Source organism: Coccinella septempunctata, chromosome 5 (assembly GCF_907165205.1).
Source record: "Coccinella septempunctata chromosome 5, icCocSept1.1, whole genome shotgun sequence".
NCBI lineage: Eukaryota > Metazoa > Arthropoda > Insecta > Coleoptera > Coccinellidae > Coccinella > Coccinella septempunctata.
The window spans coordinates 19,857,832-19,885,799 of record NC_058193.1 but is presented as its reverse complement, the minus strand read 5'-3'; the positions used below and the strand labels follow the sequence as shown (position 1 = coordinate 19,885,799).

The following is a 27,968-nucleotide window of genomic DNA, read 5'->3' as shown; positions in this document are numbered from 1 at the left end:
AAGTCTCTAATCAATATGCACTCAATAATAATTATCATTAAAATTTTGAGGAATCATTCCATCAAAACCTTTCCTACATTCATCAGATACTCTGAGAGAGAAAAGAAAAATTTTTCCTCTTTGTTTAACAGAGTTTTATGTCTTTTTTTTCTATGAGGATTTGCTCCTGCGTAAATTCTTGCACTAATTTGTCAGGAGCAAATAAACTAGAAAAAATTGTTGCCTGACAATGAACTGAAAATAAAGAACTTTGAAGTTATAATTTTATATTGCTACGTTTCGGAGTTCATATCAGACTCCCTCATCAGACGAAAATCAATTTTCGAAAATCTTCTGAATTGTATCTTTTGTTTGACATTAATTGTCAATACATAAAAACAGAGACTGCATAGAAACGTTGATTCATTTAATTTTGAAATTACCGGATGACAGTTCCTTCTTCAGTAAATTGATCCAAATATGATCTATTCCTACCGAACAATTTGCCAAATTATTATTTTGATCCAATAAAATACACGTAGACTTTTTAATCTTTCGTTTATAATGGTACGGCTCCGTCATTAAAATTTTAGTGTTATTCCAATCCATCATGTGGTCTCCTGTATAAGAACAAACATGATCTGCGATCTGTGATCTATTAATTTCACTTTTTTTAATATTACTTTTATGTTCGCGTTTTCTTATTTCTTTTTCACCTGTATAAGTTTTACCACAAATACAGGGAATGTTGTAAATAAAAAAAATTTATTTTTGTTTTTCGTTCAAAGGTTCAGTTTTTGTTAATATAGATCTTAAATCATTTTGCGTTTTAAAAACAGTTCTTATGTTGAATTTGAAACCGATTCTTCTTATTTTTCCTGAAAGGCCATTAACATAAGGAATTACGTTCAATAAATTTGGTTGTTCTTGACGGTTTGTTGGCTGATCATTATTATGATTTCGGTTAGTCATTTTTCTCTTTAAATTTAATATTGTTTCTTCAATAAAATTTGTCGGGTATTGATTATCCCTAAGGAAATTTTCAATGAAGTCAATTTTATTATTTCTAATTTCGGTTGTAGATTAAATTAAATTAGCTCTTTCGTAAAGTGTTTTAATAATACCTCTTTTGAAACTTACTTGGTGATTGGAATAAAAATTCAAATATCCATTAGTATGTGTCTTATTTCAGTATACGCTCGTTTCAAAATAATTCGAAAACTTTTTTATTGAAACATGAGTATGTCTTGTTGTATATGTTAAGGGTATAGGACGGAAGGCCAGTTAAATATATTTCTGGTATTTATTATCATCAATACTATGGTTTTTTCAAATTTATTAGGAATCGTGAAATATATAAATAAATTTCGTACACAAACAAATACCGAACAGTTGAAATATTGAATATCTTCACAACTATCATTCGGCGCTATACCTTCTAGAGAGCGTATGCATACACAAATCAACAAGACCGTGCTACACAGAAATAGATAAGTACCATATTTTATCTCAAACTAGCTCCGACATTTATGCCTTATACAACTGAGCTTATTATTTCCCTGTAAAAACAGTTCTTCATCTTAGAACACTGCTTTCGGTATTAAATATTCACAGTAGGATTTACAGTCAAACTAATAAGTGTCAATATAAGATAGAATAAGGAAATTTAGAACTTTGTATCATTGAAAATAATTATTCACCACATACCTTAATCTTTGATATATTACACTATCGAATAGACCTTCAAAAAATGTAAATACTAATATCAGTTTCCTTTAATAAAAAACTGCCGACGGCTTTCATTTGTTACAGTTAGCTGTATTTAAGAAGTGAAACTATCCCAAATGAAGAGCGATAGCAAATGAAGAGCTAAAGCGAAAAGCACCTTCACCGGCTGATTTTGAGAAAAATGTATCAATAGTTAAATAACTATTGGTATTAAGAAATATGATTAAAAAAAATAAAAAATATAAATTTTTGACATTTGAACCTCCATCCAAACCGATTCATAATAAGTATAGTCCATTCAAGAATGATTGACGTAGGTCTTGAAAGTCCAGGCGCAGCTTAATATTTGATCACGAAAGATTTCTGTAAATTTCTGTACTTTCAGTCACAGAACTGGAATATATTAATATAACCTAGAAAAGTATATGAAAATGAGAAATATTCAAATTTGCAGCATATTTATCAGCATTCAAAATTGACACAACCATTTTTCCAATTCGTACGATTAAATTAAGAACATAAACAGCTGTACAAAATTCAAATAACCGTCGGTAGGTGCATGGATTCACTTATAAGAAGTCTATAGATCAATGTTTATTCACAATACCAACCTGAATTCTGTAACACAAAATCTGAACTTATGGGCTATTACCAACTTAAATTCGATTTTCCACAGCCACCCGAGATGTCAATCATTCTTGAATGGACTATATATTAATTTATTAATAATATTCACGAAATTTCAAATCACACAACCCCTTAGTCTCATTCACGCCACTTCGTTGAGTAGATGGGCCTTTAGTCGCGAAGTCAAGGTTCTTCCGCTGCAGATATAGGGTGGGCAAAATTCGTTGCCTACTGAGGGGATCACGAGAACTATAAGAGCTAGATGAAAACGGATAACACATTTTCAAGCTCTTTTTCAGAGAAACAAAGAATGGTGAAAAATATAGCCTCCTACTATTCTTCGTTTTTGAGTTATTAGCAAAAAATGAGATTTTTGATGATTTCGAAGAGTTCTCATAACATTTTTGTCCTTGAAGTTAGAGATCTGAAACTTCAAAATTTTCATGCAGACCTGTTGCGCTTTCTAACTATGTTACTATATAAGTTCGATTTTCAACTCCACTGATACACGTTCAGCTTCTTCATTCAATGTTTTTCTCCCATTTCGTACAAGATCCCAATATTCTGAACAAGCTACAGACAGTGGAATGAAAAATTTCTCTTTTTATATTTTAACGTTTACTGTCTCGATGAATATTAACCCAAATTATTGCATTACGGAATGAACTAGAACTAGGCGTTTCAGAACCAATTGATAACGATTTATTCAAAAAACAAAGTGTGCTGGACCCCAGGAGCTTTATGAGGCATTTTTTTTTATCCATTGCATGATTTTGGTGCCCCATGGAGCTAGCGACCATGACAGGTGCCCCGGTTTATCGTCATCGAAAACATTTTGTATATTTGAGTATTTTTCCATTTAGAATGATATTAAAGTGCACCATAATTTTTCATCATGTTAACATGAAATTATTCTTGAAGAAAGTTGACAAACAGAATAATCTCGGAGCTATCAATCAATAACCAACGGAAAATTACTCATCTCGTATTTACATTGGGATTCCGACTATTGTTGTTCCATAAAAATGTTAAATATTTGCGGATAGCTTCTCCGCTATTACAGTGGAATGTTGGCATGCTGCCTGCATCTTCACTTGATATCATGTTAGATGAAATCATTTGAAATTTGCATGATGTTTGTGGTGAGCAAACAGAATAAGGTCAATATTATTCCCAGGAATATTAGTTGTGAATTGTTTTAGTCAACATTGAATTTTTCTCATTTCAGGTGGAGGATCGTAATGTGGATCCTGAATGGACTCTACTTTATTATTTGAGGAATAAAAGTATCCTTTAATGGTTTTTGAAAATTTTCAGGATGAGCAATCTGCGGAAAATATGATATTTCTGCTATTAAATGGAGTCACAACTGCTGGGTATCAGTCTGAATAAGACGTAAAATTTTCTGAATATTTGGCAATATTTCACAAAATAAGTTTTCATTCATTTCACTTAAATTTGCATTTTCCCACTGTCATCATCAGATTAATTGATTAACATAAGAATAAGTTTGAAATTTCCGATTTCATTTTTTTGTGACGGCCAAAAACATATTTATTTCTGAGTCATAATTCATCCAATTGGGCATGAAATTACTTATCGAATGACCTGCTTTGCAATATTGCCGACACCACTATTTTATGCGACGACAAAATTAGCACATTTAGGTTTTTCAAAAATAACAAGCACCGAATTTGACTTTATCAAGAAATATTTTTTCAACTAACATTCGGAATGAATAAATTTTAAAGTAGAATTTAGATGATCTTTGTTTTTGAAATTTAATACTAATTACATTATTCAAAATATATAATAATAGTTAATAATATATAGTTCCAACTATATATTGAACTAAAGTGACAAATCAAGGAAAAAATATAATCAAACAGAAAACATGCATGAATTGAGGAAATTCATGGATATTATATCGTGAGGATGGACACAATGATAACCATAATAATTCATGTTCAAAGTTCCTTCCTCCCTCCACCAACCACTTTCTAGTAGTTATACCTACTTATCTGCGGATCTCACTTGTCAGGATTACTTTTTATGAGGGCTTTTTAAATAAATTGTTTACACAGATCAATATCAGGGGATATTTAATCTGTAGAATTCAAGAAGCTTGTGATATCATAATACTATACAATCAAATATTATTATAAAAGAAAGGCTGAAGTTCAATTAATACTGAGGACTAGAATGTGCTTGAAGGGAAAGGAGGAAATTTGAAAGTAAATTTTTTGTTCACTTTCTACAATGATAGGTTTGAATAAGGAGCACAGTGTACAGGGTGGGTAAAATTCTTTGTCTACTGAGGGGATCTCGAGAACTATAAGAGCTAGAAGAAAACGGATGGCACATGTCCGAGCTCTTTTTCAGAGAAACAAAGAATGGTAAAAACCGTAGCCTCCTACGATTCTTCGTTTTCAAGTTATTAGCAAAACATGATATTTTGACGATTTCGCAAAGTTCTCATAATTTTTTTGTCTTTGAAGTAACAAATCTGAAATTTTAACCTTCTTAGACACTTTTATATGCGTAGAATCTACTAACAAAAAACAATTTCCAGTTCAAAAATAACAAATTCAGAATAAAAATATTTTGAGTCCGTCAGTGGATTCTACGTAAAAAAGTTATGGTTCAAGTTCAAGATCTGTAACTTCAAAGACATAAAAGTTATGAGAACTTTTTGACATCGTCAAAATCTCATTTTTTGCTGACAATTCAAAAACGAAGAATTCGTAGGTAGCTACGGTTCTCACCATCGTTTGTTTCTCTGAAAAAGAGCTAGGAAATGTGTGATCCGTTTTCTTCTAGCTCTTATAGTTCTCGAGATTCCCTCAGTGGACAACGAATTTTGCCCACCCTGTACGCAAACTGCAGTCTGCTGAGGATCACCTCAATCAGACAACTGTCGATTAGAGTCGGTATTTATTTTATGATTTATCTAAATTTTTTTTCGGTAATTTCCGATAGACGCAACCTTCTTTGAAGGGAAAAGGTAGAAGATATTCAGAACAGCAAGTTTATGGTTCCAACCTTTTGGAGGTTCTATTTATCTTTTGCAGAACGCTAAAATGAACAGCCAAATATCTCACTATTTGATAAAAGAACCAAAAATTTATAGACAATAATGGTCCTCCTCATCGTAGTCGCATAGTTGATGAAGCGCTGAAAGCTCATGCTTTTGAAAAGATGGACTAGACAGCTCGCTGTCCGGGCATGAATGGAATAGAGAATGTCTTGGCAGAGATGTCTAGAAATTTTCCTCTCTAGAACAACCGATTTACAATCTAGAGCATCTTTCTAATCTAGAGCTTTGTACCAAAATTACATAAATTTCCTCACAAAACTATGCCTTGAAAAGTAGAATACTTGGGACGAGCTTGTGAGGGACCAAGCAAGTACTAGATTTACGAGACGTACTTTCAATCAATTTTTTTCTATGAAACACTTCATGCAGTTATTGAGCAGTGTATTTCAGTGAGCATCCTATTCTACCGATTTTTAAAACTAACCGAAAAAATATTTCTTCCAAAAATACTATTCGATGGCAGCTCAATTTGAAAAACATAAATGTGCTGGCTCTATCGGCTCAGTGCTGCTGAGTGTCATTCCATAGGTAATTTGATGTTCGATTAGATAAATCATGACCAGTTGGTATCAATAAATGCATAGTGTACCAAGATCTATGAGAAATTCTAGACGCTGTGGAGGATACAAATATCTTTGCAGTAGCATAAATCATCCTATATGTCTGCAAGGAGTACACTTACCCAAAATTTGCTGTTTGGATTTAGGTTCTCCTTTAGTTAGTTTTACTTGTCATATAGGATACAGTCTCACTAGCAGGACTGCGCAAAAAATTAAATAGTCTTAGAATATTCACAAAAACGTACTTACAAAAATGGGGAAATGAGTTTTAACGTTTGCTTTTTCCTTAATCTTGACACAGTAGGTTTATGTGGTACGAAACTTGGATGTGGAGAAGGAGGATGTGGTGCCTGTACCGTTATGGTGTCCAGATATGACAGGAAGAAGAAGAAAGAAATGTATCCTTTCAAATATTCAACTACAATTACTGTTATGTAATTCAAAAGTTCAATTGTTAAGCGAAACAAGATTGTCAATTCAAGAACAACCATATAGGCTATACCTCCCTATATTAATCATGCAAATATGTCCGAGAAATGCATGGCTTCAAACATACCTATGATTTAACAATTTACTTCCTAAAATTCGGTACCTACCAATGCCACACAATGGTCCATTTCATCCTATCAATTAAATATATTGCTGAGCTGAGCTGAAATTTCTCGAAATTACGGTAGAAATTATATGATTTTCAGCTCAAAACTCATATATCCGAGATGTTGCCTCCAATATGGCGGATATATTTTGTGATTCAATTGGTCAGTTGTAGGTATTTCTTAGTGCCGATAATATTCCAAATTGGAGTCTGAGAGAAATGTTTCTTTAAATTTTAATTCGAAATAGAATGATGTTCATGTTACGATTTCAGTCATAGAAAGAATTTCTGACATCTGATATGATATTATGATGCACTTATCGTCAACATTGATTGAAAAACATGGCGAATCCAAAATTACGAACGTTTTGTGTTTCATGATTCAATCGGACACTTTTATATGCGCATGTGCTTCAGGAATTATGACAATTTCTCCCCTGTTAGCTAATTAGTACGCTATTAATACTACTTGATGCTTAGTCAATAATATCAAACTGTGGAGATCAATATTATTGAAAAACACTAGATTTATGGAAGAAAGATTGTCAGGATTGGTCAGGAAACAATTATTGAAAATTATTCGCCATTTTCACTCTTGAAATTTGTGTATTGATGAAGGTTTTCACGACCGGATACTATTTGAATATTCGACAATGATAAAGTATTTTGCAACCTAATTTTAAAAACATACTATCAAATAGTCACAGCACACAAGAATTGTTGAAATGTCCTCGTAGTATGACATACGTACTGTTTTTGAAACTAATAATCCGTTTGATTACGAAACCTTTTACTTTGACTGATTTCAATATATGGAATTAATTGCTGTCGCAATACTTCAAAGGATATTTTGGTTCATAAATCAATATACCTAGAAAATGTTTTGATAAATCTCAGAATCAGTGACCCATAATATGAGTCGTACTCCACCTAGAAAATCAATCGATTCCGTTATCCATAATAAAAGAGATATCAACACATGATGGAAAATTTCAATAATAACAAGATGTGCGTTCACGTTCATTGGTCCCTAATTGATCAACGATACAGGATAAAAAATATGCCATTAATGTTATGGAATGTTTTCGATATCTCCGTTTGAGAAACTTAAATAAGGTTTTTTGCTTTGTGAAAAAATAAAATACTTACATAATAAGATAAATTTGCCAAGTATCTCTAGTATAATTCTAATTTGGATATATTGTTTTTGTGTTCAAATCATTTTATTGCTGATCAAGTATCGATTTCAACTTCGTGGAATATTTTAAATTGCTCTAACCTTCAACTGAACCAATAAAATGGGGAGGATCTTTGTCGAATGACAACCGCTTTTTTCTGAATTGCATCCTTTTTCCAATACTCCTCGTGTCGGAGATTCCAAAATTGTACTTTTGAAACAATCTTCATTTTATTAATGAAACTGAAACGATGCTATCCCAATTCAGTCCTAGCTAAACCTCTTAAAATGTTCTCTACGAACACTCCCATCGAATCGAGGAAAAGAAAGTTTAAAATTGTAGGTATATTTGTAAAACAAACAGCGGGTTTCATAAAACTTTGATTGTCCGATCAACGATTTGACAGTTACTCGATTTTTAAAGCGAAATCACCGAAACCTTTTCACTTCTGAATATATTTGATGCGAGCATGATATTCTGAATGATCATGACTGAATTATCGACTGAAAACAAATTGACGTCTATTCGTCAATCCAGCGTTGATTCCTCGATCAAGCTTTATGAAACCCGCGGTAAGGATATAAAATTCCGGAATATGCTGTGTGATAAAATATTTTATCAAATGTTGACCAAATATTTTAATATTTCTTGGAGGTTATTTGGAAAATCAACTTATTGATTGAGAAAAGTTAAAAATTTATTACTTTGATTCATTTCACAGATCACTTCTTGCATCACTATTCTATACCAACCCATAAAAGAAAATTCTAGCATTTTCACCAATAGGAATATGACTTGTTAAACGGCAGATCTACCATATCGGTAGATATTTTTTCTATTGGAATAAAGATACGTCATCGGCCATTTTCAATTGTGAATGCCCAGTCGAATGCTGAGCTCATATCTGTGCTGTTCTCGAGCTATCTTCCTAAAGCATAATCGGTTATACAGTGCAACCTCAATATAACCTCGATTTAACGAATTTTTTCCTAATCTCCTTGAATTGTCCATAAGAATCGATGTAAATTAAACCTTTACATTACGAAAATTTTTTTACGAACAACCTCTTTATAACAAAATTTCAACTATCAAAGAAAAGTGTAAATACCTCCAATTAACGAATTTTGTCAACTCAAAAGTTGACAGCCTCCGATGGTTTCCTCACAAGACCCGTTTTGTAGATTAGAGTATCGAATATGTGTGGGCACATAATGTACCCACACTCTACATCTATGAATTCACCATCGAAAAATGTTTTGTTTCAAATAAAAATTGACTTATCCCGGTATTTTCCAAAAAAAAAAAATTATTTATGTGCGCCACTTTGTATATAAAGAGTGTTTCTCAGCACGTGTTACAAATTCACAGGGAATGTAGGAAATGCAAAAAAAGAGAGAAAATTTTCGATAGATACAGATAGATGATTTCACATTTCAGGAACGAGTAAAAATTGACTAATCCGAATTGAAATATTGTTCATTGAAAATCAATTATCTGACATAAACAATGAACAACTTGAAATATTGAAATAATATTGTTATTTCATTTTTAAATTTGGATATAGATTTTTCAAAGAATTCCATATTGGTAATACTAGAAGTACTGAAAATTTTCTTGAAAAAATGTCATATTGGATTAAATTCAGTGGCGTAGCAATGATTCAAAAAATAGCTTACAACATACCCACATCTCCGCCACTGGATAACATAAATTTTTCATTGGTATCGAATCATGAACCTTAATTGATACAACTGATATGAAAATGTGGCATCATCTCGAACAGCCAATAATTTTCAAATATTCAATGAATATTGAATTTCTCGTAGGAACCTCAAAAAGTGCAATTACAAAAACTTTAAATCTCTGTGACACGTGGCTGTGTAACATCCTGTATATTTGAGCGAACGGAATTAATTACGCTTACACAAGATATTGGATCCAAAATATTTCCTTAATAAAATGAATAGACATTTACCAGTTAATGCGTGTCTGGCTCCAGTATGCTCAATGCACGGATTAGCAGTAACCACCGTAGAAGGTATAGGATCGACAAAAACGAGGCTACATGCAGTACAAGAAAGAATTGCAAAGGCACATGGATCCCAATGTGGCTTCTGCACACCTGGTATAGTTATGTCCATGTACACTCTCCTCAGGAACAACCCGACACCCAAAATGAGTGATCTGGAAATAGCCTTCCAGGGCAACTTATGCAGATGCACCGGTTACAGGCCCATCATCGAAGGTTTCAGAACATTCACAGAAGAATGGGAGAGGGCGCAAGGAGCATCCAAAATATCAGAATCGAATGGTAAAGTTTGTGGTATGGGGGACAAATGTTGCAGGCTTCAGAATGGAAATGGTTGTTCTTCCAATGGAATCACCAACGGAACTGTCACAAATGGTCACTCCAATTCTGATGTGGATAATGGCGAATCAAAAACGAATGGATACCATGATGAGCATCACAAAGATGTTTCGAATGATCTCTTATATAGACCGAATGAATTTGTTCCTTACCACCCAACCCAAGAACCTATATTTCCCCCCGAACTCAAATTGTCAGATAAATACGACAAGGAATTTTTGCTCATTCAAGGAAAGGATTGCACATGGTATCGTCCAACGAGACTAGAGGAACTTCTACTTCTTAAATCCAAGTTTCCAACAGCTAAGATCGTCGTGGGCAATACTGAAATAGGCGTAGAGATGAAATTCAAGAACATGGTCTATCCAGTTTTAATTCAACCGAACCTAATCGAAGAATTGATTGAAATTAAAAGCGTTGAAAGTGGAGTAAGAGTTGGTGCTGGAGCAACTCTGATGGATATTGAATCATACTTGAGGAAACAAATCGAATGTTTGCCCAAAGAAAAGACTAGACTTTTTTCTACTGTAGTCAAAATGCTGAAATTTTTTGCTGGAAAACAGATAAGAAGTGTCGGATCACTGGGAAGTAATATAATGACAGGTGAATACAACATGCGTACCTTTATTATAATAATGCCATATAATACCTTATGGTATAATAATGACGGGTCTCACAAAGCTTCATTGCAGAATAAGTGCCTGATTAAGGCTCCTTTTTCAATATTGAAGACTCTAATTATAAAATGACAATAGTCAAAATCAAATTTGAAAATTCAATTGAAAATTGTCATTCAAAATCAAAAACAGTTTGGCAATAATCAAAATCGAATTGGCAACTATAAAATTACTATAAATACAACTATAAAAAACTTCACATGATATAAAATAAATCATATCGATATGTCAAAAAAGATGCATAAACAAGCATCGTCTGTTTAAGCGCAGGAGTAAAAGTAGACATAGGCGAATAGTCCTAGAGTTTGCGACGAAAATCGGAGAGTTTTGTAATCATAATTTAATATGAGTTAGTTTTGGTGGTGTAAATGAGTGAGTACCCACTCTCAAGGTCATAGGTAGTGCAACATCTGGCGGATTACAATATCCGTACTTTGGGTGACTGCTGACTGCCTCTATTCTATTAAGGCCCGGTACTTTCACCTTCGAATAAATTTTATTCAACGAATAATGACGTACCGACATTCGATCTATGACAAATAAACTCTTCTAATTAAGTTTCAATGACAGATTCATTCGATGAATAACACTATCTGAAAGTGAAAAGACTGCATTTTTACTAATCTTACGAATAAGACTTAATAAATGCGAATAAATTTATTTATTCGCACGTGAAAGTACCGGGCCTTAATGTGGTCTGACTATTTTATTCTCGAACAATATATGATATTTGAGCGATAAATGCATTTTCAGACATTAGAAATCTCTTGAAACGACATTGTTAAGGCAGCAACTTATGTGGGGTTCTGAACCACCTAGTTTCACTAAAATGAGGTCTGACCACTATCTAAAGTTTTCTGTTCTATAAACTTGTTGAATGACTTGTTTCAATCATTACAAAATACTTTCAGAGTATGTTGTAATTTTAATCATCATCAAAGCGCGTCGCCGCTAGGTGTTCCACTATCTGACCTTGAAAGTGGGTGCTGACTAATACACACCCTCAATACTTAATCATATAATTATGAGGGATTACAAAACTCTTGCCGATTTTCTTTGCCAGCTCTCGAACTAGAAGAGCTGGTTCTGATCGGGTTTGTCTGACTTAATCGAAATATTGCATGAGATTAGAGAATATCCTTCTTGGAATTAATGGCGAAATAACGATTGTTAAAAATTGTGCAAAATTCATTGCACATATCCAAGCATTGGATATCCAATATTCAATTTTTGGAAAAATTTGGTACTATTATCAACTCGTGAATTATTCCAATTGATAATTATTTTATTTACCATGTATATCATTTAATAAATCATTCTCGTATACATTCTATTGAAATGGAAATTTAATAATCTGATGGATAACGGGATTAGGAAATTTAATGTTCAAATTTCCCAGTTTATTTTCAATTTGCAATTGACTAATTCTAGTTCGAAATTGATTGGCAATTGGCTTCTGATTAATGTCATTTCAAAGTTGAAGTTGCTTATTCTGATCAAAGACATTTTGATTCTGATTAGGGTCAATTTGAACTTGGAAAGATATAAAAAAAGAATAACTGTCAAATCGTTGATCACGTTATAATAGTTTTGTGAAACCTGATATGAGTGAATCAGTTAATTTCCTATAAAGTGCGGAAAAAGATATTTTCCCTCAAGCGACTGCTACGTATGAGTTTTTTTCCACGTCTTTTTTTCCATTTTCCTTCACCCATTTCAGTTTCTGAAATTTCGCTTTTCCGCACTTGTGCAGGAAAACATCATCTTCCGCGAATAGCAGGAGGAAAATTCTCTTTCCCGCACTACTGTACGAAAATATTTTTTTTAATAAATTTCATATTTTTTTCAGGCAGTCCTATTTCTGATATGATCCCAGTAATGATGGCTGCAAATGTGACTTTACAACTGCAAAGTTTGAACAAAACAAGAACTGTTCACTTGAACAATCATTTTTTTACCGGTTATCGCAAATCGATTGTTAATCCAGATGAGGTTCTTGTATCGATAACTATTCCGTATTCGAAAACCGACCAATACTTTTATGCCCACAAACAGGCTAGACGTCGAGAAGATGACATTGCCATTGTTAATATGTGTATGAACGTTACCTTTCAAGGAAAAACGAATATTATATCAGACTTATCAGTGGCGTTCGGTGGGATGTCTTTCAAGACTTTGATGGCAGTCCAAACAGCCAAACATTTGAAAGGCCTGTTATGGAATAAGCAAACTCTGGAAATAGCTTTCAAGCATTTGCTAGAGGACCTGCCCCTAGACCCTGGAGCTCCAGGAGGTATGATCAGGTACAGAAGATCTTTGACGCTCAGTTTGTTCTTTAAAGGATTTCTGAGTGTATCCAGGCAGCTTCAAGATATAGTACCATGGGTAGAATTACTCCCTAGCGAATTGAGTGCTACTGAAGACTTCGATACAGAGGATTTTAAAAGTTCCCAATACTTCCAAGTTGTTCCTAATACTGATGATGAGTGTAACGCGCTGCGCAAGCCAATCGTTCATAATTCGGCTTTCAAGCAAGCCACAGGTGAAGCCGTATACTGTGATGACATGCCAAAATTACACAATGAACTTTACATGGCTTTCGTACTGAGTACTGAGCCAAATGCAATAATAACGTCTATCGATATATCTGCAGCTCTTGAAATGGAGGGTGTTCACGGATTTTTTTCTGCCAAAGATATAGCCAAGGAAAAATTATATGTAGGCACTATTGTTCACGATGAAAAAGTATTTTACACCGACGAAGTAACTAGTCAAGGACAAATTATTGGAGCTATTGTTGCTGAAGATCAGAACTTAGCTAGGAAAGCTACCAAGAAAGTGAAGATTACATACGAAAAAAGGCAACCAGTTATATTAACTATAGATGATGCCATTAAGCACAATTCGTATTTAAGCACCATTCCACATAAATCCATCAGGAAAGGTGATGTTGAACGAGTATTTGCTGATGCACCTCATGTTCTAGAAGGGGAATGTAAGATGGGAGGACAAGAACATTTTTATTTAGAAACCCAGGCTGTGATAGCAATTCCAAAAATGGAAGACAATGAGATGGAAATTCATAGCTCCACACAAAATCCGACAGAATTATGTGTAAGTTCTGAACCTTAAACATTCAAATTTAGTTACAATAGGTATTAGCAGAGGTTCAGCGGAGCTCTATGTCTCAGCTCTATAATAAACAAATTCAGAGCAATAAGGAAAATCTCAAAAAATTTCCTCGAATAGAATCGACCAAGGTGCAAGTAGCTTTGAAATAACATCATCGATGTTTTTTTCTACCGAAAATATTCTCAAGTAGTGCTAGGCACACATAATTTTCATACAATATCATATCTCGATTGCATTTTTTGTTTATTTAGAATAATTGGAGAGCCTCTAGCTCCCACCCTGAAGATGAAGAAATAAACCGTCAAAAATTGGGCTTTCCAACACTTACGTTCGAAAATAGATTAAAGGGGAAAGTGTGGAAGAAACACCTTATTATGCTGCACTGAAAAAAAAAATTGAAGTTGACCATCATGACAAACTTTCAATATGACCAACTTCTACTCAGCATTTCTTGATGAAGATAATTAGAAGCATGTCTATTATTCTGGAAAGAAAATTTTTCAAAATATTCACATTGGGCTCAAAATGGATCTTACTTAATCCGATATAGCGATCTTCTTTCAGATTTCCTCTATCGTTTTCCATTTTCTGATTAAAGAGCTGGAGAGCTAGAGTTCCATTGACGATACATTTGATCGAATATCCTTCATTTTTTAAGCATTTCTTATTTTCAGAAACTTGTTGCTTTTGTGTTGGGAATACCACAAAACAAGGTGGTTGCTAAAGTAAAGAGACTTGGTGGTGGTTTTGGAGGAAAAGAGTCAAAGTCCTGTCTAATTGGCATCCCTGCCGCCATTGCAGCATCCAAATTGAAGCGTCCCGTTAGAACAATGTTGGACAGAGATGAAGATATAATAATGACTGGGGGTCGACATCCTTTCCAAATGAAATATAAGGTGGCTTTCGATGACTGTGGCAAGATTCTTGGGTGTAAAATCAAGATATACTGTAACGCAGGATATTCCATGGATCTCAGCCCTTCGGTAAGAAATAAAATCTTAAGCACAATTACGAATGTTTAAATCGTTGAAAACTGATGTTTGAAGCATGAACAAATCAAATCAAGCGTATATAGCTAATATTTTCGGGGGGGGGTAGACTCTTACCCCATCGAATGGTTAGGTTAGATAAAATTATTTAATTGGGATTGAGATTCGAAGAATAATTTTGCGCCTAGTTTCCCTGTAGACAATATTCATTTCGAAAAATATTATCAACAGATGCCTACTTAGCTTGAGTCTTATAAGCTGCAATTATTTTCGAATTCGAATTCATCTACTAAGTGCATTTCATTCAGTTCAGTTACAATTATTTTTCGGTTCGTGAAATCATTCTGAAATTTTAACACACATTCATTAAAACAGCGATACATGTCTACAACACAGAAATTATCGAAATGCTTTTTGTTTACGGCCTTCAGCAGTTTCCGAAGGATAGGGCGTGGAGATCCTCAGTTTTAGCCAGCCCGAACACCAGGTTTGATTACTCTGTATTTTTCTTTTTGAGGCAATTCAAAAACAAAACTCAATTTAACACAACAAAATTCTGTCGGATGTCTACTATCAAAAACTGGCATTCACCTGAAATATTGTCAATAATATTCTGTATATGTTTACCGGACGTATTTCGGAACATCTTGTATATGGAAATTTTGAATTCCGTGGTATACTTGGTATAGTTAAAATTTTTGGTTGATCCTGATATTAGGTCGTTCGGTTTTTTCCCGCAGTGGTATCAACAGTTCACTTTTTTTTTTAAATCTTTTTGTGAAGAAATACTATAATATCTACTCACTTTCACGCTATCAACTTTGTCGCTCACGTATTTTCTAAACTGCACTAGAAAATGGAATTTATCCATTTCAGGCCACTAGCATGAACTCTTGTGAAAATTGGTACATTACATCAATTGCAAAGCAGAAGAATTATTGCTTTTTTCATTCATCTGAAAAATAAATATCAACTTTTCATCCCTGTAGGAAATTAATCCAAGAAAATATGTGTGTATGCATTCTTCGAAAAGTGTAGGTGCAAAAGTTCGTGCGAAAAATGTTTATTATGGAACTAATTAACGTTGCGTGTTCCAACTTACGTTGAAAGAGTTCGCCTTTCGTTTATCCAAGCTGCAATCTGTAGAAAGTCCGTCCAGCAACTGAAGAAAATTCGATATTTAACTACGTTGCGCATATTTCTGGGAACCACTTTCAGATATTTTCCTCAGAATATACCTTAACTGTAACGTCAAACATTTAATCATCACAATGTCATTAGACCTAATATCAGTAAGAAGGAGTTTTTGCTTCCTATTCATCCAGGTCAAGGATTCGATTGATTCTTTTATTAGGCGAAAAATATTAGGAATTTCTGATGAGAAGAAGAACTCACCACTGAACCTGTTTGATTAAAATTAAATTACAATCAGAAATTGAGAGTTTCTAAAATAGTCTGTACCTATTTTACTTCAATTATTCTGTTTGCACTGTTCGGTGTCGAAATCGACAAATAAATCATTCAGAAACTGATTTTCAAACATTATTCCGTATTATTTTGGCGAAGTGGACCAAAACTAATGGCAACCTAATTTAAGTACTTCTTTCTACAAAATCGTGGGTAATACATTTTGAATCTTCATTACTCCATTTCAGTTTCAACTGGATGACTTACATGATGTGTATACGCGAAATTATTCTTCATTACCCATTACTATATTTTGTTGAGAAAAACAATATAACACCGGTCGCAAAAATTATAGAACGATTGACAGTTGAATCATCGCTACAAAAAACCCGCACAATCCTGAAATTAGGTTTCGGTTAAATTTCCTGAATATTTGGTATGTTGTAAATTTTGTCTTGAGCTTGTGGTACTACTGCTGATCTCTTAATTTGCTTTCTGTCAATGCACAAATATTTCCACCTCTCGTCAGATTTTTTTCTGCAAAAATATTCAATGCAAAACCCGTACGGACGCCACTGATAGAGAAAATGAAAATTTTTGTACATCACGAAATGCACATTGACGCTTAGACGTAGCAAATTTTATGGGGATATCCACAATATTATCTTAGTTATTTTTGAAAAATAATTTTTTTTTTTATTTCATCACCCGTTTCTCAAAAGCTGAGACTTTAAGGACATACATTCACGGGAAGTTTTTTCTTTAAATGAGTCAAAGAATCCCATCACTATAAGCATGTCTTCAAGCAACATCCTGTAGATATTGTGCAAAAAAAATGTTTCGATTTCGGGAACAAGGAAAGTTGAAATGAAACAAAAATGATCAGAATTTATCTGTGTACCATTTAATTTTGAAAACCAATCGAATTCTCAGAATGGGGCGGTGTTTCCGCCACAACTTTGCATGTCTATGTTCGATAGTTGAGCTGATAACACTAGATTACTTTCATGAATTTTGTTCAGTTTTATGCACATGTTTCCGTCTTATGAGTTTTTACCGAGCCGGAACTGGATTCCAGGTTTTTTTTCTACACCAGTCGATGTACAGGGTGGGCAAAATTGGTGATACCTGAATAACAATTTTTTCAACCCAACGACATAGAGGAAAATGCGTGGCACATTATGGTCGTCTTTTTTCGAGAAACTAATAATGCCATCAAATGCATTACCTACTCTATCTTCTTTTGTTTTCGAGTTATAGGTCAAAATTAAAATTTCAACTTTGATCATTATCTCCGTTTATGTTTAAGCTAGAATGTTGAAATGAAAACTTTATACAAACACTTTTTTGATAGCAATCCAGTGGCGTACTATGATTTTTTCCAACAGGTATATTTGCTGAGCTATAAAATGTTTTCTTATGAAAACAGTAGTTTAAAATGACTTAGAGAGGCTGAGGGCGATGTATGACATGTTTCGGAAACGGGAAAAAAATGGCGATTCTTTCTGAGTCATTTTAAACTACTCTTTTCATAAGAAAAAACACAACTTTATGTCATAGCTCAGCAAATAAACCTGTAGGAAAAAATCATAGTACGCCTCTGGATTGCTATGAAAAAAGTGTTTGTATAATGTTTTCATTTCAACATCCTAACTTAAATAGAAACGGAGATAATGACCAAAGTTGAAAACGCCCAAATTTAAATTTTGGCCTATAACTCAAAAACAAAAGAAGATAGAGGAATGCAGTTGATGGCATTATTAGTTTCTCGAAAAAAGAACGACATGAATGGTATATTCATTTTCCTCTATCTCGTTGGGTTAAAAAGTTGTAGTTCAGGTATCACCAATTTTGCCCACCCTGTACAGGTTATACATTCTCACCAATTGAAGACCCTTTAAACTTTTAAACATAAGTGTTCTGCACTCTTCTGAGTGTCGCCTTTTCGCAAATGAGCTTTGTATGTACATTTTACTATGAAACATCCTGTATATTAAAGTTACCTTCTCTCTTCAATCACATTGTCTTAGTTTCAAATTTTGATCGTATAATCTATAAATCAATGAACGATTCGAATGTTCAGACATTGAATAATTAAAATTAAGTTACAGATATTTAATTTCGAAAATACAGATGATCATATTTCCGGCTAAAAGGCATATATGAAGTATATCTTAGATTAGAATCAACCTTTGATTTTTTTGGAATATAGCCATATCAGAATTTGTAGTTATAAAGCTGATACTGTAGGCTTATTCATCAGTTTTTGGTTCAGTATGATATATCTGACTTCTGAAAACATCAATAAGTGGGATACAACTACTAAACAGTAGGCTGGTATATTAAACTCATTATTCTATCATCATATTATCGTATAATCTTTTTTCAGCTGACTCTATTCCTAATGAGTATTTAAAATATTCAGCTGATCGTTACGTTTCAGAATTTAATCCAAAACAATGATTTCGGAAAAAATTTTATCTTTCCATTTATTATGCATTTATCGACGGCCAACTTAAAAATAATGTTCACTGAATAATACAGATACGTCTTATTGATTTTGTCCAGTTAGACTGTTGAATTATAAATGGTTGTCTTTCAACCTAATTTTCACTTTGGTGCTTAGGATATTGTCCAGTTTAGGATATTGTTTTATAACTATAATGCTCATTGAAACTTGAAATTTATTATTTCCAATTTCTTCGGAAATTTGGTAGCATTTGGTATTTCAGATTAGGTTTACTTCATAAAATTTAAAGGTTGATATAGGAAACTCGGAAAAAGTGAGAAATTACTGCAATGCTAGTGTTGAATTAGTTTTTAATTAATATGAAAAGTGACAGTATAGGAAAAAGCCCAGGCAAATAAAGGTTTTGGTTTCTAAAGATTGCTTACAAGCTGGAAATGGTTTCAAACCAATATGGGAGGCATCTCAAATATAAGTGAAGTTAAGTTTGCGACAAATTTTCCTAAGGGCTTATGTTTTGAGGACCAAGAAATTTGAAAAATTCAAAAATTGTTGGCCTTTTCTGCAATTTTCACTCGAAAGAGACTGAAGAGAGCATCTGACAAAAATTTGTTGCCGACTTCTTTTGTAGAAGAGGAAACAACTTTTCAAATGACATTGAAATTATTCAAATCTTCCAAGTGTTTGGCCACAATCGATTGCCAAAAATAGGTTAATTTTTCTAATTCAGCTTAGGAGAAGCAAAAATTTCATTCAACAATATATGCTTCTATCATACCTACTTATTATCTCATTAAACAATATAAGGAGCATGTTCGCTATTCAAGTGCCTCAGTTCCATAAAGCAAAAATTACTAATTCCCTCTAATCGATTTTACGTTGAAGGTTCAAGGGGCCTATTCATATGAGAATGAAGAAACCGTAATCTCATTCGAATATATGCGTACTGTATATATACAAACATCATTCAGATTTGTACATTTCGGAGCAGAGGACTAAGATGTGCGCAAAATCTTTTTGTCCATGGACCAGAGCTCAGTGGTGACTGGATTGAGATCAGTTTCGCATACCACACCCAGTTTTTAGGGTCTGATGTTTTGGACTTCCACATCTGAACCTGTAGAGAATTAATAATTGGTTTTGGTTGTAATGAATTCTCGAATGAGCTATAACATACCCATGTGGTCATATGATACAATATTCAATATTGAATCTAGAAAGGATTGTAGATAATAAGTGATCAACCAGCAAGTATGCCGGTATGGAGGATTTTAATATTTAGTTTTTTCTCTACTTTGTTCAATCATCATAACTTTTGTCTTCTGTACATTCAATTTCACATCTTTTTTCTCAATTCTCTTATTTCACATATCCAGATTCCTTCGAATATCTCTCACTCCGGATATCGATTGAAATTTATTCTGGGAGGATTCTGCATTTCTTCATAAACTTTCTAGGGTTTTCACTCCCAATCTCTGAAAAAAAATCAATTAAAAATGAAATCAACGATTTGCTCCTGCGTAAATTCTTGCACTAATTTGTCAGGAGCGAATTAACTGGAAAAAATTGTTGCCTGACAATGAACTGAAAATAAATAACGTTGAAATTATAATTCTAAGTTGTGTTGACAATTAATGTCAAACAAAAGCCACAATTCAGAAGATTTTCAAAAATAGATTTTTCGTCTGATGAAGGAGTCTGATATAGACTCCGAAACGTTACAACTTAGAATTATAATTTCAACGTTATTTATTTTCAATTCATTGTCAGGCAACAATTTTTTCTAGTTAATTTGCTCCTGACAAATTAGTGCAAGAATTTACGCAGGAGCAAATTGTTGATTTCATTTTTAATTGATTTTTTTTTTCAGAGATTGGGAGTGAAAACCCTAAAAAGTTTATGAAGAAATCTCTCACTCCCACTGATTATCACATCTGTTGAATAAGCTGCATATACAGGGCGTTTAAAATTAAGTCGGCACCATTGCCAACTCCGTTATTATTGATGCTGCTAATTCGGTTAAATTTAAATGGGCAAACTATGTACTATTATTTTTAATACTCTTCTCGATGCCGAAAACAAACATTTTAAAATTTTTTTCAAATATATCTTTCTATCATGATTTTGATTCGTTATAACATTCCCAACAACAAACCTCCAATCACCATTCTTCCTGAAGTTGAAAATGCGCGACTTATGTGGAGAAATTTATTTAATTCACTAGTATACAAAAAATTTCTTTGTCTTGCGAATAAAACCTCATGACTGTCCGAATACCCAAAAAAATATTGTCATTCGTATAAGTACCAAAATTATGTGTTTGGACAAATGGACAATCATGAGGTTTTATTCGCCAAAACAAAGACATTTTTTGAAATAAGAATTTCCACATAAGTCACTCATTTTCAACTCTAGGAAGGAAGGTGATATGAGCTTTGTTGTTAAGAATGTTTGTTATTACGAATCAAAATGCATGAACAAATATAGGGTGTTCCATTAAAAAAAATATCATTTTATGAAATACTTTAAAAACGCGAATGTCAATTTTGTTTTTATTTTCGGCATCGAGAAGGCCATTAAAAATGCTACTATTTTGCTCATTTAATCGAATTCGTAGCCTCAATAATAACGGAGTTGGCAATGGTACTGATTTTATTTGGAACACCCTGTATACACTGCGATTCTCTAACTGCCGGTCCCCTATTTGGGAAATGCCGTCATCGATAATTTTGTATTTAAATTAAATTACTTAATTAATTAATTTAAATTAAATGTCTAATTTTCTCACGACTATCCCCAAAGAGTATATCACATTACATATACATACAAAATATAAAATTCTTATTCCTTGTCGTTAAAAAGATATTTGATAAAAACCAATCAATTCGAAAATGACGGAATCTGATTCAACTCAGTTTGAAAATTGAATGTCAGGAGATTAGAGGTATTTGTTTACCATTTATGGTCAAACAAAAAAGTTAAATGAAACTGAATAACAAGAAAAAGCATCGAAGGATATACTTAGCGTACTCTGCGACATGGGTGTTAAATTAGGAAACTTCTCTCTAAATGAAAAAAAAAACGTCATTTTGTGTTTTTGTTCTATTTCTGTAGCCAATCATCATTAAAATTCCGATTTCAATTATAAGTAGGGAATTTCGTCCAGTTTGTCAGAGCACATTCACAAAAAAAAAAACTGTCTTGGATATACCTACGGAATTTTTTACAAATGGTTCGCACTGTGTATTTCTACTCTCTGTAATCGGTCTAATCCAAAATAGATTTTGGACTCGGCAGTTAAGAGGAACAACAATTCTGAAAAGTCGTATTTTATTTTCAATTTTTTTCAGTTACTTGAACGAGCCATGACCCACTTCGAAAACGCTTATTACATACCAGTGGCTCACGTGGAAGGTTATGTGTGCAAGACTAATCTGCCTTCGAACACAGCCTTCAGAGGTTTTGGTGGTCCCCAAGGCATGTATGTTGGCGAAACAATCATAAGAGAGATTGCAGATTTTCTTCATAAAGATGTTGTGGAGTTGAGCGAGCTGAACCTCTACAAAGAAGGAGATCTGACACATTATAACATGAAACTGGTCAATTGCGCCGTTCGGAGGTGTTGGACTGAATGTTTGAGCTCATCTAACTACCATTCTAGAAGAAAAGAAGTTGATTTATTCAACAAGTATGTTTCATATTTTTTTACGATGGTGAATAATTTTAATTTGATTTGTGTGCAATTTACCGTTTTTTTCCTCGTGATATCGAAGTTATATAATTTTCCACCGCTAAAAACAACCACCTACCCTTGTTCCGGAACCTTCATAAAGATCTTTTCATTTATATTAACTTATATGTAATTCATACCAAATTTTCGGACCATTTACATAAGTACTACTAATTTTTTTTCTCTCCTTTTGTTTGGGCCTGGACTATTGTTCAATTGGTCTAGTACTCTAGTGTACTGTTGAGTATTCATAGAAATCATAGGATATCAGATATTCCTAATTCTTCAAATTCAATAGGTACTGGAGGAATTTTGTTAAGTGTAACAGTTGGTTGTTGGTTTACAGTTTATAATGAAATACTCTTAGCGTATGGTGTTGACAATTATAATAACATCATTTTTATTACATTCCGTTGTCGATTTTTTTAATATTTATATTATTTCGTAAACAACGTTTGATAGAAACCTACCTTGTTTTTTTCGATTCGTTTCGAAAAGAGTTGTATTATTTCATATCATCGCATGTTGCTGACATTCTGAAAATGAATGTTTAGATTGGAAACATCAATATTTTTATTCGGCCCCAGATGAGAAAAAATTCTGCGGGCACTCATGGCAATGTGTATGTATTCTTTTACACTCTTTGGTAGGGGAGCCTCGAATGCTAACAATGTTAGCATATGTCATGTGGTATGTTAAGATTCGATGGTAGGAGAAAAAAGTTTTTATGAGGTATGGAATTTCATCGTTGGGGAGTTAAAAATATTGAAAAAAAATACACATAGTCGAGAGTGTCAGATTTTGTAATCCCCACATGCCTTTGGGGGGCAAAAACATAGGTTGTACTAGAATTGCATTTACGATTGAATGCCCGTTCGGGAATAGTTGCCCCGACTGTTTTTTTCCTTCTTCAAGTCGCTGTCAAGCAGGTTGGCAGCTAGTTCCTCGGACCTCTTTGTTAGTAACAAAGCCGGGCCCATAGGCGTAGCCAGGGTTGAGTTTCGGGGGGGGTTTTGAAATGAAATTTTTCTGATTTTGACATATAAATTGAGACTTTTTGAAACTTATATTATGTAACTATATTATTTGGGGGGGGTTTGAACCCCCAAAACCCCCCCCTGGCTACGCCCGTGGCCGGGCCGATCTCTGCTGATGAAATCCGTGAATTTGAAAACACTTTCAACACTTTCTCACTGCTCTGTGAGTTTCCCCATTTTTTGTATTCTACAGATTGTTAGGCAATTCATTTAATAAGGATGATGATATTTCAGGAGGAATCTTTATAAGAAACGAGGACTGAGTGTAATACCGACCAAGTTCGGGATCGCATTCACTGCCACATTCTTGAATCAGGGTGGTGCTTTGGTACTGGTCTATACCGATGGGTCAGTACTCATAACTCATGGAGGAGTCGAAATGGGCCAAGGTCTTTACATCAAAACCCTACAAGTTGCAAGCAGTGCTCTGGGTATACCAGTAACGGATATTCACATAAGTGAAACTAGTACTGATAAAGTTCCTAACACGTCGCCAACTGCAGCAAGTACAGGATCTGACCTAAATGGAATGGCTGTTCTGGTGAGATATAATGAAATTTTTTTTTCTAGAAGAATATTCCCAACGAAATCATTAATATAAGTGGAATCATGCTTCATGAAGCTTTTTATGGTATTTTTTTCCAATATCTGAAATACGGAGAATGGTACTAATGTTATGAGAAATGCTTCTGGATTAGAAGTTATGCTCTATTTGTGCGAATAAGATCTTTCGAAATAATAAAATTGAAATAACGTAACGTTTTCTTCCTCGAATAATGAACTGAAATCTTCAGAATCTTCTTGTTCTTAAATTATAAACTGTAGAGTTAGACGAAAAGATAAGTTCTATATTTTCTTTTTATTGAACTTATAATCCAATAAAAGAAATTTCTTACTTCAGGAAGCCTGTAGAACTATAACCCAAAGACTGGAACCATACAAAAAGGCTAATCCGAATGGGACATGGAAAGAATGGGTCAGCAAAGCTTACTACGACAGGGTGTGTTTGTCAGCGGTGGGATTTTGTAAGACTCCGGACATAGGCTACGACTGGGACAAGGGTGAAGGGAATTTGTTCAATTATTTCACCTACGGAACGGCATGTTCAGAAGTAGAAATTGATACGCTGACTGGCGACCATCAGGTCGTGAGAACTGATATTGTTATGGACTTGGGTAAGGGTATTTTATTTTTAGAGCTTGTTCAAGTTTGTATATCCCCCAAAAAGTGTTCTGATCTTCGAAGGTAAACACATACATATGTTGAAAGTATGGAGTACAATATGTTCAATGCTCCAAGAAAATAAATGCATAACTAAAGTAGGTGACGTGGCCCACGTCATAATGCGCATGATTGGAAAAATCTAATAATCATAGGATTTTGCGCGGAAGCGTTCAAATTGAGCTGACGTGACGTGGGACGCAGAGAATGCCTTTCTAACAGTTTTGTATAGCCATAGAGAAATTCATGATTGCATTGTACACATTGCTACGGTCAATTTAATCCCATACAAATTTAAATGAAGGTTTGGAGCATTTTGTATTGTTTGAATAAGCAGACACCAAAAATTAACCACTAAATTTATTTATTATTTTCTTTTCTAGGGGAAAGTATAAATCCAGCAATTGATATTGGACAAATTGAGGGTGCTTTCATGCAGGGATACGGTCTGTTCGTTCTGGAGGAGATGGTTTATTCGCCATCGGGTATGACTTTCACAAGAGGCCCTGGAACATACAAGATACCAGGTTTTGGAGATATTCCTAGAGAGTTTCACGTTTCTCTATTAAAGGGCAGTACGAATCCCAGAGCCGTGTACTCATCGAAGGTAATTCAATAGAATTATTATGAACGAATTCGCAGGAGTATAAGCACCACAATATTATTCGTCATTGAATTACCAACATGCAAAGGAATGTTGGTTCAATATGAATTGTACGAGGAGAGCGATTTAGTAGGAATTGAATTTTCTTAAAATTTCAATAAAACAGACTTTGAGTTATTTTGGAAATTCGAATCCTCTCTGTAACCATAAATTCATTTAAAATCTACGAAAGGAGAATATTTGGAAAAATAGAGTTTATATGTTTCATTAGAATATATTTTAACGAGCAATAAAAAAAATCGGCCTCAAGTAGGTTATAATAAGTATGGTTGTTATTCTGGGTCTAGATGTAGTCCTTGATCACTTCTCGCCATGGAAAGATTTATAAGTGAATTGATTATTTTATCATCCCAAGCATATAGCCGTCGATATTTTTTCTTCTTAGGGAAAATAATAAAAATTTTGATTTAGATTCACACATACTCGTATATTCGTTATTACGAGTATATGTGTATAAAAGTATATACAAAACTGTTGTGATTAATGATTATTGAATTCAATAATAGGAGTGATTGATAATTCGAAGTGTTATCAAGAACTTCCCTTGTTAGGGTAATAATTCATAAAAAAACGAATCAATATTACAATAAGAATACAGGTTTTCGTCAGTTATAAATTTGTGAATTATGAAGACTCCGCGGAATATCCCACGAATCACTTAAATGTTTCATTTCAGGTAATTCATCAATTACTACCATATAAAAGAAGAATCTTTTTGTTAACACGAAAAAAATCAATCACCCCTAAAGAATATATCTTTAACTCCGAAATACATGAAACAAGTAAAATTCGAGTTCAGTGAGTTCTACCATTCCATCCCTATAAAAAAAGGACAAAAGGGTGTATGAAAAAAAAAGCATCAAACACCATAACCTCAGCAACAAGAGGTTTAACCATTTCTGGCAAAACATATTTGAGTTGTGAACTCATAACCATTTCTATTGGATTGTCAAAAATATAAGTGCCTTCAGAATTTGGATCATTGTTAATATAGAAATCTATTATTCTTCACTAAACGTAATTTTTTCAGGCTGTTGGAGAGCCACCACTATTTTTGGCTAGCTCAGTTTTCTTTGCTATAAAAGATGCAATTAAAGCAGCAAGGATTGCGAACGGCTTCTCGGCATCTTTCAAACTGAATTCTCCAGCTACTGCAGCTAAAATACGAATGGCTTGCGAGGACAATATCACTTCGAAGGTAAGGCAAATAAAGTGAGAATTTTTTTCTGCTGAAACAGTTATTAGAGTCTGGATCATTATCAAAAATCAGGAAAGCACTGACTTGAAGTCAGGATTTTTTGGGCGCTTGTTTGAATTCAGAGAGGTCACCATCCAGATATTGGAATCGCCAAAGCTGCGCTTGGCGAACGAAAGAAAAGAAAAGGTTACTGTCAAATTTAATTGTCACAAAATTTTGCACATTCCTGCCTACAGGTATTTTTCAGTTCTGCACTGAGTTCAATTCAATGGGATCGGTTATTTTTAAACATTAGCAAAAAAAATTCTGATACCCATAACTCTAGAAGAGGATTCAAGTTTACAAACATCTTTTTATTTTTCAGCTCAAATTACCTGATCCTGGATCGTTCAAACCTTGGAATATCGAAGTATAAACCATGGATAGATCGGTAGGAACCCAACGTCGAATTTTTTATATTAAAAAGTATGAATACCTGCTATTTTCTCTCGAGAAAGAATGGACATTTTATACGAAATTATATTATTAATTAGTTCATTCAGTAGTTTTATTTCGATTTATGTCGATGAAATGCCACAATTTTTCTCGAATTGTTCCAGATTGATGTCTTGTGAATCTTGACCCATAAGGAATATTATCGCATCTGAAAAAACAGATTGTAAGTAATTTGTACTAAGAAAGGATATTCTTGGGTTTCATTTTAATATGAAGGCCGGTGTGATGAATGGAAAGGGCATTATGAAAGTGTTCACTTTGTGAATTATTTTTTTTATTAAAAACGATCAAGTTTCTGTGAATGTGAAGATACTGGGTAACAATGTTCCACTCTTTTGTCTCCTTTTTGAATAACGTTTCATGAGAAGCTCAGCTTTATGACCAGTCTATAGTGACCTATATAGTGTGTATTATTGTGTCCTCAGGTTTCATGACCTTAAATAAATAACAAAAAACTAAAAAAAAATAAAAACATGACATTTAGATTGTTATCAAAACAAGTTATATACCAAATAATAAGTGTATCAACAGATAAAACTATTATATCATCATTACCTTCTAGTTGCGCTTTGGTTTCAATTAAACTTCTACCGATGTAGATCGATAAAATATTCAAATGCGATTCTATTCCCATGTGGTATTTGGTGACCAACATTTTCAGTAGTTGAATTTTGTCGTTATCCAAAATGGAGTCCTTCTGTATGACTTCATGGTTTGCTATTCGATAAACCTTTTCGAACATTTGGGCAACATGCTCCTTAAGCTTCTCCTCCAACGTTTTGTTGTCACCAGTCTGATGAAGAAAATAGAAGTAATTTG

General features: G+C 33.6%; 3 protein-coding genes across 3 annotated transcripts in view; 1 reads left to right on the top strand and 2 right to left on the bottom strand.

The window, feature by feature from the left end:
* The window catches only part of LOC123314352, a 42,687-nt gene extending 26,172 nt beyond the window's left edge, over positions 1-16,515 (bottom strand). Inside the window, exons 1-2 of the mRNA XM_044899603.1 lie at positions 16,033-16,515; positions 15,736-15,885 (exon numbers count right to left, since the gene is read on the bottom strand). Coding sequence (XP_044755538.1) covers positions 15,736-15,801 — 66 coding nt within the window. The 5' untranslated portion in view covers positions 15,802-15,885; positions 16,033-16,515. The remainder of the gene's footprint in view (positions 1-15,735; positions 15,886-16,032) is intronic.
* The window catches only part of LOC123314351 (xanthine dehydrogenase), a 27,626-nt gene extending 435 nt beyond the window's left edge, over positions 1-27,191 (top strand). The window contains exons 2-12 of the mRNA XM_044899602.1: positions 3,563-3,620; positions 6,293-6,389; positions 9,732-10,735; positions 12,659-13,923; positions 14,616-14,924; positions 22,155-22,492; positions 23,806-24,112; positions 24,473-24,746; positions 25,176-25,399; positions 26,487-26,654; positions 27,019-27,191. Of these exons, the coding sequence (XP_044755537.1) occupies positions 3,563-3,620; positions 6,293-6,389; positions 9,732-10,735; positions 12,659-13,923; positions 14,616-14,924; positions 22,155-22,492; positions 23,806-24,112; positions 24,473-24,746; positions 25,176-25,399; positions 26,487-26,654; positions 27,019-27,069 (4,095 nt within the window). The 3' untranslated portion in view covers positions 27,070-27,191. The remainder of the gene's footprint in view (positions 1-3,562; positions 3,621-6,292; positions 6,390-9,731; positions 10,736-12,658; positions 13,924-14,615; positions 14,925-22,154; positions 22,493-23,805; positions 24,113-24,472; positions 24,747-25,175; positions 25,400-26,486; positions 26,655-27,018) is intronic.
* LOC123314350 overlaps positions 27,158-27,968 on the bottom strand; it is a 16,405-nt gene continuing 15,594 nt past the window's right edge. Inside the window, exons 4-5 of the mRNA XM_044899601.1 lie at positions 27,705-27,942; positions 27,158-27,297 (exon numbers count right to left, since the gene is read on the bottom strand). Of these exons, the coding sequence (XP_044755536.1) occupies positions 27,212-27,297; positions 27,705-27,942 (324 nt within the window). The 3' untranslated portion in view covers positions 27,158-27,211. The remainder of the gene's footprint in view (positions 27,298-27,704; positions 27,943-27,968) is intronic.